This window comes from Oncorhynchus gorbuscha, linkage group LG24 (assembly GCF_021184085.1).
Source record: "Oncorhynchus gorbuscha isolate QuinsamMale2020 ecotype Even-year linkage group LG24, OgorEven_v1.0, whole genome shotgun sequence".
NCBI lineage: Eukaryota > Metazoa > Chordata > Actinopteri > Salmoniformes > Salmonidae > Oncorhynchus > Oncorhynchus gorbuscha.
Window position 1 is genome coordinate 19,609,523 of NC_060196.1, and position 13,368 is coordinate 19,622,890.

General features: G+C 44.4%; 1 protein-coding gene across 2 annotated transcripts in view; it reads left to right on the plus strand.

The window, feature by feature from the left end:
- The window catches only part of acsl1a (acyl-CoA synthetase long chain family member 1a), a 57,666-nt gene that overhangs the window by 14,734 nt on the left and 29,564 nt on the right, over positions 1-13,368 (plus strand). For both annotated transcript variants that reach the window (XM_046327654.1, XM_046327655.1), the window contains exon 2: positions 10,219-10,418. In XM_046327654.1, coding sequence (XP_046183610.1) covers positions 10,224-10,418 — 195 coding nt within the window. In that variant the 5' untranslated portion in view covers positions 10,219-10,223. The remainder of the gene's footprint in view (positions 1-10,218; positions 10,419-13,368) is intronic.

The following is a 13,368-nucleotide window of genomic DNA, read 5'->3' on the forward strand; positions in this document are numbered from 1 at the left end:
AACCTTTGCACGCCTGCATTTTATTTGAATGTTAAGACCGCAGGTTTGGCGCTTTGTTTGATGCTACATGTTGAGAGATGCTTACAGAGCTATTCTCTTTTTGGTTATGAATGGCTTTTTGACAAACGTACATGCAGTTTGAAATTAAACTAGGTGAAAATTGGGACTGATTTTATCAAGTATGACTTTGAAATTGTCCTCTACCATGTTTTTAGGATTCATAGCCCAGACTCGGATAATTAGGTGCAAACTGTAAATGTAATTTCCAAATAAAAGTGCTTACCCTGGTTTTATTTGTAAATGGGAGTGATGGGTCTTGGCAAATAAAGGGATTCTACACTCTGCAGTGTGTTGGTGGGGGCCTCGTGGGACCAGGCTTTCCTAACCTGCCAAGTTTCCATATCTGTTTGTGCTATATGGCTACAGTTAGGTGTGAGAATGACCATAGGAGTTGGCAAGACGGCACAAACAGATTTGGGACCGGGCTATGGCTAGTTTTGAAGCCATTTTAGCAGACTGTCTTTCGGTCCTGTTGACCGGGAGGCTGAAGTCACCGAGCCTGCAGTGCAGACAACCTTCCCTCACATTCACCCCTCCCCAATGTCCCATCTCTCTATGACCCTGTACAGTGTGTTCGTGACCCAGCACATTTGATTTCCTCTCGGGTCACCTGCTGTCCTCATGAATGCCTCTCTCCCCACCAAAGTCACTTTTGTGGGGATAGAGGGTGAAAGATGAGGCTGTGTCCGTGCAGGTCTAATTATAGAAGGATGGATCGCTTTGCAGTTACCTCCACCTTCCCACCCCCCTACACTCAGTCCACAACTAGCCACCTCAGTCACACTAGTCTGGATTGACCTCTCTGCTATCCTTGCAGTAAAATACATCTATTATGCTTCCCCCGACGCGTGCGTGTCTCGTACGTTAACTTTGTATGTATAGAATGACGATCCCCCTAAATACGGGTCTTAGGTCATTAATATGGTCAACACTATCATTTCGAAAACAAAACGTTTATTCTTTCAGTGAAATACGGAACCGTTCCGTATTATATCTATCGGGTGGCATCCCTAAGTCTAAACATTGCTGTTACATTGCACAACCTTCAATGTTATGTCATAAATATGTATAATTCTGGCAAATGAGTTTTCAGCGAGCCAAGCGGCCCAAACTGTTGCATATACCTTGACTCTGCGTGCAATGAATGCAAGAGAAGTGACACAATTTCACCTGGTTAATATTGCCTGCTAACCTTTTAGCTAATATGCAGGTTGAAAAATATATACTTCTGTGTATTGATTTTAGGAAAGGTATTGATGTTTATGGTTAGGTACACGTTGGAGCAACGACAGTCATTTTTCGCGAATGCGCATCGATTATATGCATGCAGGACATGCTAGATAAAGTAGGAACATCATCAACCATGTGTAGTTATCACTAGTGATTATGATTGTTTTTTTTATAAGATAAGTTTAATGCTAGCTAGCAACTTAACTTGGCTTCTTACTGCATTCGCGTAACTCCTCGTGGATTGCAATGAGAGGTAAAAATCTGTCGTTCTGCCCCTGAACAAGGCAGTTAACCAACTGTTCCTAGGCAGTCATTGAAAATAAGAATGTGTTTTTAACTGACTTGCCTCATTAAAGTTGTAAAAAATAAAAACTGCAGAATTGCCGTCCAAAAATGCTGATTTCCGATTTGTTATGAAAACTTGGACTCGGCCCTGATTTTAATCTGCCATTCTGATTAATCGGTCGACCTCTAGTTTCAAATACATTAAACATAATTTCCGTACCGGGTTTGAGTTTGTCTGGTTCGATAAACCAATAAAAAAGTCCCAAAACTGCAAATCCCGCCCAATCTGGCACTCCAGGCAGACTCAATCAAATGCTCTAAATTGTTAATATATTTGAACCCAGGTGTGGTACTTGTCTGTTGGTCTGTCTCAGGTGTAGGGGAGTTGAGTTAATTCAGAATAAGCTCATTCATGGACCTAATCATGTACAATGGAGATTTTCCTTGAATGTCTTTGTTTGTGACTGGGTGTGAGATGGCAACACTTATTAAACTTATTGTTCAGTATTTTTATTCTCTTTTTTTTAAGACATACTGTACATTTCCATCTCTTTGATGCATTATACGCATTTTTTGCATTATGTACTGCATAATGCACCACAATGCATGCTTTAGGTGCTCATAGTTGCTTCATAGCTTTCCAAAGATTGGAAAGCTGCCTCGGTCATCCTCTTCAAAGGGGGTGACACTCTAGACCCAAACTGCTACAGACCTGTCTTTCTAAGGTCTTTGGGAGCCAAGTTAAAAGATTACTGACCATTTTCGAATCCCACCATACCTTCTCCGCTATGCAAGCTGGTCATGGGTGCACCTCAGCCGCGCTCAAGTTCTAAACGACATCATAACTGCCATCGATAAGAGACATTACTGTGCAGCCGTATTCAGCGACCTGGCCAAGGCTTTCAACTCTGTCAATCACAACATTCTTATTGGCAGGCTCGACAGCCTTGGTTTCTCAAATGATTGCCTCGCCTGGTTTACCAACTACTTCTCTGAGTTCAGTGTGTCAAATCAGATGGCCTGTTGTCCGGTCCTCTGACAGTCTCTATGGGTGTGCCACAGGGTTCAATTCTTGGGCCGACACTCTTTTCTGTATACATAAATGATGTTGCTATTGCTGCTGGTGATTCTCTGATCCACCTCTACGCAGACGACACCATTCTGTATACTTCTGGCCCCTCTTTGGACACTGTTAACTAACCTCCAGACGAGCTTCAATGCCATACAACTCTCCTTCCGTGGCCTCCAACTGCTCTTACACACAAGCAAAACTAAATGCATGCTATTCAATCTGCCCACACCTGCTTGCCCGTCCAGCATCACTACTCTGGACTGCTCTGACTTAGAATACGTGGACAACTACAAATACCTTTGTGTCTGGTCAGACTGTAAACTCTCCTTCCAGACTCGCATTAAGCATCTTCAATCAAAAATTAAGTCTAGAATCGGCTTCCTATAGCGCAACAAAGCATCCTTCACTCATACTGCCAAACATACCCTCGTAAAACTGACCATCCTACTGATCCTCGACTTTGGTGATGTCATCTATAAAATAGCCTCCAACACTCTACTCAACAAACTGGATGCGGTCTATCACAGTGCCATCTGTTTTGTCACCAAAGCCCCATACACTACCCACCATTGCGACCTGTACGCTCTCGTTGGTTGGCCCTTGCTTCATACTCGTCGCCAAACCCACTGGCTACAGGTTATCTATAAGTCTCTCCTCGGTAAAGCCCCGCCTTATTACTGGTCACCACAGCAGCACCCTCTCGTAGCACACGCTCCAGCAGGTATATCTCAGTGGTCACCCCCAAACCCAATTCCTCCTTTGGTCGTCTTTCCTTCCAGTTCTCTGCTGCCCATGACTGGAACAAATTGCAAAAATCTCTGAAGCTGGAGACTCAATCTCCCTCACTAGCTTTAAGCACCAGCTGTCAGAGCAGCTCAAAGATCACTGCACCTGTACATAGCCTATCTACCTACCTCATCTCCATACTGTTATTTATTTTGCTCCTTTGCACCCCAGTATTTCCACTTGCACATTAATCTTCTGCCGATCTAACATTAGTGTTTTAATTGCTATATTGTAATTACTTCGCCACCATGGCCTATTTATTGCCTTAACTCCCTTATCTTACCTCATTTGCACTCACTGTATATAGACTTTACGTTTTTTTTCTACTGTATTATTGACTGTTTTTATTCCATGTGTATGTGTCGAATTGCTATGCTTTGTTTGCCAGGTTGCAATTGCAAATGAGAACTTGTTCTCAACTAGCCTACCTGGTTAAATAAAGGTGAAATAAAACAATAAAATAAATAGGAAGTGTTACCATTTCAAGTCTTAAATCTCCTTTTCGGATATGGGAAGTCACTCTTTTTTTCTTAAAAAAAAATATATATACATAGAATCAACCATATTTACATATCGATCTATCATCTTAGACCTGGACTGGTGATGTCATCTGGCTTCACTGCCCCGTGTTTTTCTATGAAGAGCTTTCTCTGAATTGTGTACGTTATAGCAAACTCATAGCTTTCCCCCCATAACAAGGGGAAGCCATTGTCTACAGCCAAACTATGCTACACTGAACAAAAATATAAATGCAACCGTTTCAAAGATTTTAGAGTTTAAAGTTTATCAGTCAATTGAAATAAATCCATTAGGCCCTGATCTATGGATTTCACATCATTAGGAGTACAGATATGCATCTGTTTGTCACAGATGACTTAAGTGTGGATCAGAAACCCCAGATACTGAATGGTTGACTACCATTTGCCTCATGCAGTGTCACACCTCTCCTTCGCATAGAGTTGATCAGGCTGTTTCTTGTGGCCTGTGGAATGTTGTCCCACTCCTTCAATGGTTGTGAGAAGTTGCTGGATTTTGGGGCCTCCCGAGTGACGCAGTGGTCTAAGGCGCTGCATCGCAGTGCTTGAGGTGTCACTACAGACCTGAGTTCGATCCTAGGCTGTGTCACAGCCGCCCATGACCTTGAGGTTCATGAGGCGACACACAATTGGCCCAGTGTCGTCCGGGTTAGGGGAGGGTTTGGCCGGCCAGGATTTCCTTATCCCATCGCACTCCGACCAGTCCGAGTGGCTGGACTCCAATGATCCCACAGGTGAAGAAGCCGGATACACGTGGTTACACGTGGGTTGTGGCAACTGCTCTGGTGGACATTCCTGCAGTCAGCATGCCAACTGCACATTCCCTCAATTTGAGACATCTGGCATTGTGTTGTAACAACTTCACATCTTATTGTCCCCAGCACAAGGTGCTGTGTAATGATTATGCTGTTTAATCAGCATCTTGATATGCTGCACCTGCAAGATGGATGGATTATCTTGGCAAAGGATGCTCAGTAATAGTGATGTAAATTTGTGTGCAAAATTTGAGAAAAATAAAAGCTTTGTGCATGGAACAGTTCTGTGATCTTTTAATTCAGCTCATGAAACATGGGACTAACACATGTTGTGTTTTTATATTTTTGTTCAGTATAGTTGATCCTTCTCTTGTCAATCCCCCACAGTTATCCTGTATGTGAATACTTTGTTGCAGCGTATTCAAAACTTGTGCAAGGCACCAACAAGTAACCTACCATTTAACAACCTGAATTTTACAATTTTATATTTTGAACATGGCTCAGGTTAACCACTCTGTTACTTTTACTTAGGAAAACTATGTACACGCCATATCCCGGGGATCTGCAAGAATGTTTCTGTATAAACCTAGATCGTCTGACTCATGCACTTGACTTGCCCTGAAATGACTGAACCACATACCACTTTCTTACCATACCACTCGCTCTATTCTGTGCGTTCTGCGGTCAAACAGACCAGCTGCATTGTGAACCCCCCCCCCCTCCCCTCAGTTTTTTCCAATGTCTTCAGTTTTCTGGCTGAGTGGGGCGACTGGTGGGCGAGTGCTGCCATTGGCCCATCATCCTCCCAGGCCAATTATGGAGGGGCTGACTGGAGGGGCAGAAGCAGCGGAGGGTTACCTTTAGCCTGGAAACGAGTCCCAGCCAAGCCATGTGATGCCTGTGGCATGTCCCTTCTCTCCCCCCCCTCCCCCCCCGGCCAGCTGACTGAGACGTGCACATATGCGCCTTATGTGTGTGGTATACATGCATACAGACGCTTGTATGCACATACCACACACTTAGGAGAGTGGGCAGGTTGGTATGGAAACAAAGATAAGAGTGGGGCTGAGAGGGAAATGACAATGGTTTTAAGTATAGCGAGCATTCGGCTGTGGTAGTTACCCTAGTCTTAATAATTCCACCATTTTGTTTGACCTAAGCAGTTTTCCATATCTAGAGGTTGTTCAGGAAAAACAGCAACATTTACCCTCTACCTCTTCTTTGTTATCTCTAATTTCCCTGGCAGTGTGTGTGCGTCATGCTACCAGCTATTCCTGTGAATGGTCTACCCCGGGGCCTGTTTACATGAGATCAGATTCTTCTTCATTAACATGTCTCAGATGTGATGGCTCTGCCATTAGCATCCTGGACTAAATCTTCAATCACTATGATGGGGATCTATTCGGGCTTTTGTGGTTGGGGCTGGCACGGTAATTCTATAATCGTGTAACCGACGATAATGGATTAAGACATCATGACAATGTTTTAATACATTCATTTTAGAATTTATATTAGTCGAAGTTTACTTAGACTTTAGCCAACTACATTTCAACTCAGTTTTTCACCATTCCTGAAATTTAATCCTAGTAAAAATTCCCTGTCTTAGGTCAGTTAGGATCAACACTTTTATTTGAAGAATGTGAGAATAATAGTGATTATTTCTTTCGTCACATTCCCTATGGGGCAGAAGTTTAAATACATTAAATTAGTATTTCATATCTTCACCGAGATATCAGCAAGTTAGGCTAGCTATCCCCTAGCTGTCAGTTTAGGAAAGGGGATACCTAGTCAGTTGTACAACTAAATGCATTCAACTGAAATGTTCCTTCTGCATTTAACCCAACCCCTCTGAATCAGAGAGGTGCGGGTGGCTGCCAGTAAGTAAACACAGAACAGTCTGATTTGAGTCTTTGGTTGCTTAGACAATACCCCACCCCTGAAGCAGCAGCACATGCAGTTAAGATTGAAGGAGAGGACAATGTATTTAATAAATATATTTTTTATAACGATGGTCACTTCAAAACGTCCATGACCGTCACAGCCCTATTCGTGGTCCTAACCCAGACCGGCACACGCTTTTCAAGGACTGCCTCGAGTGGAGCTCCAATGAGTGGCTCAGAAGAGGGTCAGCGCCTCATGCGCCTGCTGTTTTGAAAGTGAGCGTCGCCCTGTTAATAGTTTTCACAACTAAGACGTCTACTGTAGCTCAGTTCCCTCTGTGAGCAATTGCTACTACTTCAGGTATACAAGGTAAAGGTACCTCTACTGATACAGAGCAGTTAGTCTCTCATTTTTCTTGTGGCTATTTTTCAATGATTGTCACAATGTGAATATCATTTTATTTTTGAATATTTTCTTAGGCTAAAATGTGACTGCCGCTTTTCTTGGAAGTCAAAATTGAGCCATCTCCCTATCTAACTAAACATTCTCAGTCATCAATAGTGGCCGGCAGTCTAGGGGCAAAGGGTGTAGGGTGACCTATTCACTCTTTCCTGTTTCTCTCTACCTCTCACGCTGATCTCTGTAATTGTGGCAAGACAGGATGAAGCACCTTTGAGACTGCTGTGCAGTTTCCAATGGTAACAAACCTCTGCCCTGCAAAGAAGTGCTTTTTAAGAACAAACGGGATCATCCAAAAACTATTCTGTTACAATTTGAAGGGAAATGAGAGTAGAAGTGTAGTTGTCTTTAGTTTTAAAGACCCTTCATGGTTTTAATGCTAAAAGGTGTTGGTTCATGGTTTTCTATTGACTCAAAATGGCTTGCTTCTGAAGCTAAACAGGGTTGGTCATGGTCAGTCCCCGGATGGGAGACCAGATGCTGCTGGAAGTGGTGTTGGAGGGCCAGTAGGAGCACCCTTTCCTATGGTCTAAAAAAAAAAAGATCCCAATTCCCCAGGGCAGTGATTGGGGACATTGCCCTGTGTAGCGTGCTGTCTTTCAGATGGGATGTTAAACGGATGTCCTGACTCTCTGTGGTCACTAAAGTTCCCATGACACTTATCGTAAGAGTAGGGGTGTTAACCCCGGTGTCCTGGCTAAATTTCTAATCTGGCCTTCATACCATCATGGCCACCTAATCATCCACAGCTTACAATTGGCTCATTCATCCCTCTCCCCTTTAACTATTCCCCAGGTCGTTGCTGTAAATGAGAATTTGTTCTCAGTAAACTTACTGGTAAAATAATCAAATAGACCAGTAATACAACTTTCAGTTTGGCTGAATGTCGTTGTATTGACAGAAGAGCAGTTGACATTGAACATGTTGTGAGGTGACTTTCCTTCAGACTGTGACATATGACGGTCACACTGGTCTCCATGTGGAGAGTGAGTGACAAGAGCCTCAGGGCCTTGTACTATAAGATGCCTCTTTCTTCCTTACGTTAATACTATTCAAAAAAGTATATTTCTTTGTATTTTCATTGTTGGACATATTACTTAACACCACAATCAATTTTTATTTAGGAAATATGTTCCCAAGTATTCTCATGCGTTGTAGATGTTTGAAATGGGGTGGCAGGGTAGCCTAGTGCGTTGAACTAGCAACCGGAAGGTTTCAAGTTCAAAACCCCGAGCTGACAAGGTACAAATCTGTCGTTCTGCCCCTGAACAGGCAGTTAACCCACTTCCTAGGCCGTCATTGAAAATAAGAATTTGTTCTTAACTGACTTGCCTAGTTAAATAAAGGTAAAATAAAAAATGTTTTCGTGAAATATATGATCTGTTTGGGCTTCTTGTGGTCAATTTGCAGTCTACAAATTATTTTATTTTTAAGCTCCAGCACCTCGACCAGCCGCTCCAGAAACAATCGGCCCGTTGCTGATTATTGTTGACAATCCCTGCTGTAGAAAGTACCCCCACAGTTGTCACATGTTGCCTTACACCGTGGACTATCAATCCACCCCCTATGCTTGGATCAATTAAACCGTGCTGGATCATGAGATTTAATGCTGACTTCAAGGAAGTGTTTATACAGGGCTCTGGCCTTGTGTGCAGGGAAGAGGGGATTCCAGTGAGCTCACTATCAAAGCACTCCAAACAGGAAATGTCCCCACGTCTTACTTCCCCACAGAAAATGAGAGGTGCCATGTGCAGGTGTCCTGATATCATGATGGAAACCTGTGTTCAAGATTGGTTTGTGGAATGTTTTGAGTGTCAGTTTGCCCTCCTAAGGCATTCATTATGTTTGCACGTCAAGTGTATGGTGATGGGGAAAACAATAGAATATACAGTGGGGCAAAAAAGTTTAGTCAGCCACCAATTGTGCAAGTTCTCCCACTTAAAAATAGGAGGCCTGTAATTTTCATCATAGGTACACTTCAACTATGACAGACAAAATGAGAGCAATCCAGAAAATCACATTGTAGGATTTTTAATGAATTTATTTGCAAATTATGGTGGAAAATAAGTATTTGGTCACCTACAAACAAGCAAGATTTCTGGCTCTCACAGACCTGTAACTTCTTCTTTAAGAGGCTCCTCTGTCCTCCACTCGTTACCTGTATTAATGACACCGGTTTGAACTTGTTATCAGTATAAAAGACACCTGTCCACAACCTCAGTCACACTCCAAACTCCACTATGGCCAAGACCAAAGTGGCGCAAAATTTGGCCCAGCGTCATCTGAGTTAGGGGAGGGTTTGGCCGGCAGGGAAGTTCTTGTCCCGTTGCCCACTAGCAACTACATTGTCACCAATGTGTTTCCGGATTAAGTGGGCATTGTGTCAAGAAGCAGTGCGGCTTGGCTGGGTTTTATTCCGGACGACCCACTGCTCTCGACCTTCGCCTCTCCTGAGTCCGTACGGGAGTTTCAGCAACGGGACAAGATTGTAACTACCGATTGGCTACCATGAAAAAGGGGTAAAATTAAAAAGGAACTATTTTCCTCCCTTGGTTTCAGTTTGGTGAGGTGTTGCGCTAAACCCTTTCTCTCCCATCTTGTTTACGGTTTTCATGAGTAGTGTGTAGCTCTGTCAATGTTCTGAAGTGATTTCCTCATTTCCGTCAGCTGCACTGGTCTAAGATTGTATGTGATCAAGGAAGCCTACTATTACTGTCGATTTTAAGCAATCTACTTATTATAGGTGAGTGCAGACAAAGGAAAGGAAGCCATTTGAGAGTAATGGGACTACTTATTATAGGTGAGTGCAGACAAAGGAAAGGAAGCCATTTGAGAGTAATGGGACCAACCAATTTCAGTAGTATCTATGTTTCTAGAACCAAGGGGATAAGATGGGTACAAACAATGTTGGTAATAAATGTAGCTCCACCCTCAACCAAAGCACCTTGAAGTAAAACATGTCACCCCAAATGTGCTCAGTCCTCAGTGTGCAGGGTAGGCGAATGGAACCGGGCACGAGGCCTCCTCTGGCGATTATTGCTTTCCCCTATGCAGTTCTTTCATGTCTTTACATATTGAGGAGGTAGTTAGGTGCTAGGGGAGAATACTATGTGTTACACTAAATGTTCTCTCTCGCTCTCTCTCGCTCTCGCAGAGAAGATGCAGGCCCAGGAGCTCCTGAGACAGCTGCGGATCCCAGAGTTGGAGGATGTGCGCCAGTACATGCACAGCCTGCCCACCAACATGCTGATGGGTGTGGGTGCCCTTGCCGCCCTCACCACCTACTGGTACGTCACGCGGCCCAAGGCCCTCAAGCCGCCCTGCGACCTCAACATGCAGTCAGTGGCCATGGCGGTAAGGGAACGTTTTCGTTACTTCTATTTCTTTATGTTCAAATCCCAGTGTGCCCCTTTTTTTTTCCAAAGAGCATAGGTTTCCTTTGTTTCTGAGACATCATTTATTACATTTACATTTAAGTCATTTAGCAGACGCTCTTATCCAGAGCGACTTACAAATTGGTGCATTCACCTTATGACATCCAGTGGAACAGCCACTTTACAATAGTGCATCTAAATATTTTAAGGGGAGGGGGGTGAGAAGGATTTACTTTATCCTATCCTAGGTATTCCTTAAAGAGGTGGGGTTTCAGGTGTCTCCGGAAGGTGGTGATTGACTCCGCTGTCCTGACGTCGTGAGGGAGTTTGTTCCACCATTGGGGAGCCAGAGCAGCGAACAGTTTTGACTGGGCTGAGCGGGAACTGTACTTCCTCAGTGGTAGGGAAGCGAGCAGGCCAGAGGTGGATGAACGCAGTGCCCTTATTTGGGTGTAGGGCCTGATCAGAGCCTGGAGGTACTGAGGTGCCGTTCCCCTCACAGCTCCGTAGGCAAGCACCATGGTCTTGTAGCGGATGCGAGCTTCAACTGGAAGCCAGTGGAGAGAGCGGAGGAGCGGGGTGACGTGAGAGAACTTGGGAAGGTTGAACACTAGACGGGCTGCGGCGTTCTGGATGAGTTGTAGGGGTTTAATGGCACAGGCAGGGAGCCCAGCCAACAGCGAGTTGCAGTAATCCAGGCGGGAGATGACAAGTGCCTGGATTAGGACCTGCGCCGCTTCCTGTGTGAGGCAGGGTCGTACTCTGCGGATGTTGTAGAGCATGAACCTACAGGAACGGGCCACCGCCTTGATGTTAGTTGAGAACGACAGGGTGTTGTCCAGGATCACGCCAAGGTTCTTAGCGCTCTGGGAGGAGGACACAATGGAGTTGTCAACCGTGATGGCGAGATCATGGAACGGGCAGTCCTTCCCCGGGAGGAAGAGCAGCTCCGTCTTGCCGAAGTTCAGCTTGAGGTGGTGATCCGTCATCCACACTGATATGTCTGCCAGACATGCAGAGATGCGATTCGCCACCTGGTCATCAGAAGGGGGAAAGGAGAAGATTAATTGTGTGTCGTCTGCATAGCAATGATAGGAGAGACCATGTGAGGTTATGACAGAGCCAAGTGACTTGGTGTATAGCGAGAATAGGAGAGGGCCTAGAACAGAGCCCTGGGGGACACTAGTGGTGAGAGCACGTGGTGAGACAGATTCTCGCCACGCCACCTGGTAGGAGCGACCTGTCAGATAGGACGCAATCCAAGCGTGGGCCGCGCCGGAGATGCCCAACTCGGAGAGGGTGGAGAGGAGGATCTGATGGTTCACAGTATCGAAGGCAGCCGATAGGTCTAGAAGGATGAGAGCAGAGGAGAGAGAGTTAGCTTTAGCGGTGCGGAGCGCCTCCGTGATACAGTGAAGAGCAGTCTCAGTTGAATGACTAGTCTTGAAACCTGACTGATTTGGATCAAGAAGGTCATTCTGAGAGAGATAGCGGGAGAGCTGACCAAGGATGGCACGTTCAAGAGTTTTGGAGAGAAAAGAAAGAAGGGATACTGGTCTGTAGTTGTTGACATCGGAGGGATCGAGTGTAGGTTTTTTCAGAAGGGGTGCAACTCTCGCTCTCTTGAAGACGGAAGGGACATAGCCAGCGGTCAGGGATAAGTTGGTGAGCGAGGTGAGGTAAGGGAGAAGGTCTCCGGAAATGGTCTGGAGAAGAGAGGAGGGGATAGGGTCAACTTGTCTAACAGCATAGGAGGAAATAATGGCTGGATTTGTCATCAAAAAAAGGCTACACGTGACAAACAACTGTCTATAGATGCATCAGTCTTCATTACTGTATGGCATTGTACTTGTCAACAGTAAGTTATTCTTGTGTACATTTCTAAAGAGTGTTGTAATGATAACTTGGTTTAAGGCGGTTCAAAAGTTCAGACCGTTAATATGGGTGCTTTGGACAATGTGTCATGTATTTTTAGGACTGTAGCCGTTGGTTTGTCTGCACAGGTTCATTTTATTAACAACACTTTGAAGTGTTGGACCAGATTTTTCTCTTTCTACTTTCAAAATATTATATCCCAGTAACAGAGTAGGAGGCCAGACAACAAGTGTGCTTGTCTGAGCATGTAGTCCAAGACTATTTAGATTTTTGAGTGAGTCTCTGTGTGTACTAGTACAGATTGAAGCATTTTACGGGACTCCCCCGATTCAATTGGATACCAAGTAAGTCCCTGTATTTGTCTTGCTTAAGAAGTGAGATTAATGGGTGTGTGAGTAAGTGCACACACCCTGGTGTTGGCAGTGGGAAGACTTGAGAAATCTGTTCCTGCTCTGACCTACGTAAACACAAGAAGTTCTTTACTGTGCCAGCACTGCATTCCTACAGTCCTCATCTGTTATTGTGTGTGTGTGTGTGTCGACAACAATGAAAATGTGTAATAGAATTGTGTTGTGTAATGAAAAACACTAGTGTCTGCGTTCTTTCAGCCAGCCCTCTATTCAACGTACAATACAAAGTCATTATGCAGGCCGATACTCATATCATGATTCATTACTAATGGTAAATACTGGGGTGGGGGCAGTCTTCTCTTCTAGCATCTGCTGCCTGTTTTTCTATGTGAAGTTTGAAAAGGTAAAAAGTCTGTCTTTGTCTTGTTTGAGAAGATGTAGCAGTGGTTTGAACACACATACACAAACCCTAATGATATACAGTTCTCAAAGCTGGTCCCAGGAGGACCAGAGAAGAGAGTAGGGTGTAATTACACTCTAGACACTGATCTTGGGTCAGTTTAGCATTTTCCCTAGAAATGTTTAAGGTTAGGATTGGGTGAGAGGAAGCTGATCCTAGATCTGTACCTTGAGGAAACTTCACCCAGAGAGAGACCACAATGTAACTGGGCCTGTCAGCATGGGCCCCTGTGTCACCATGACAAC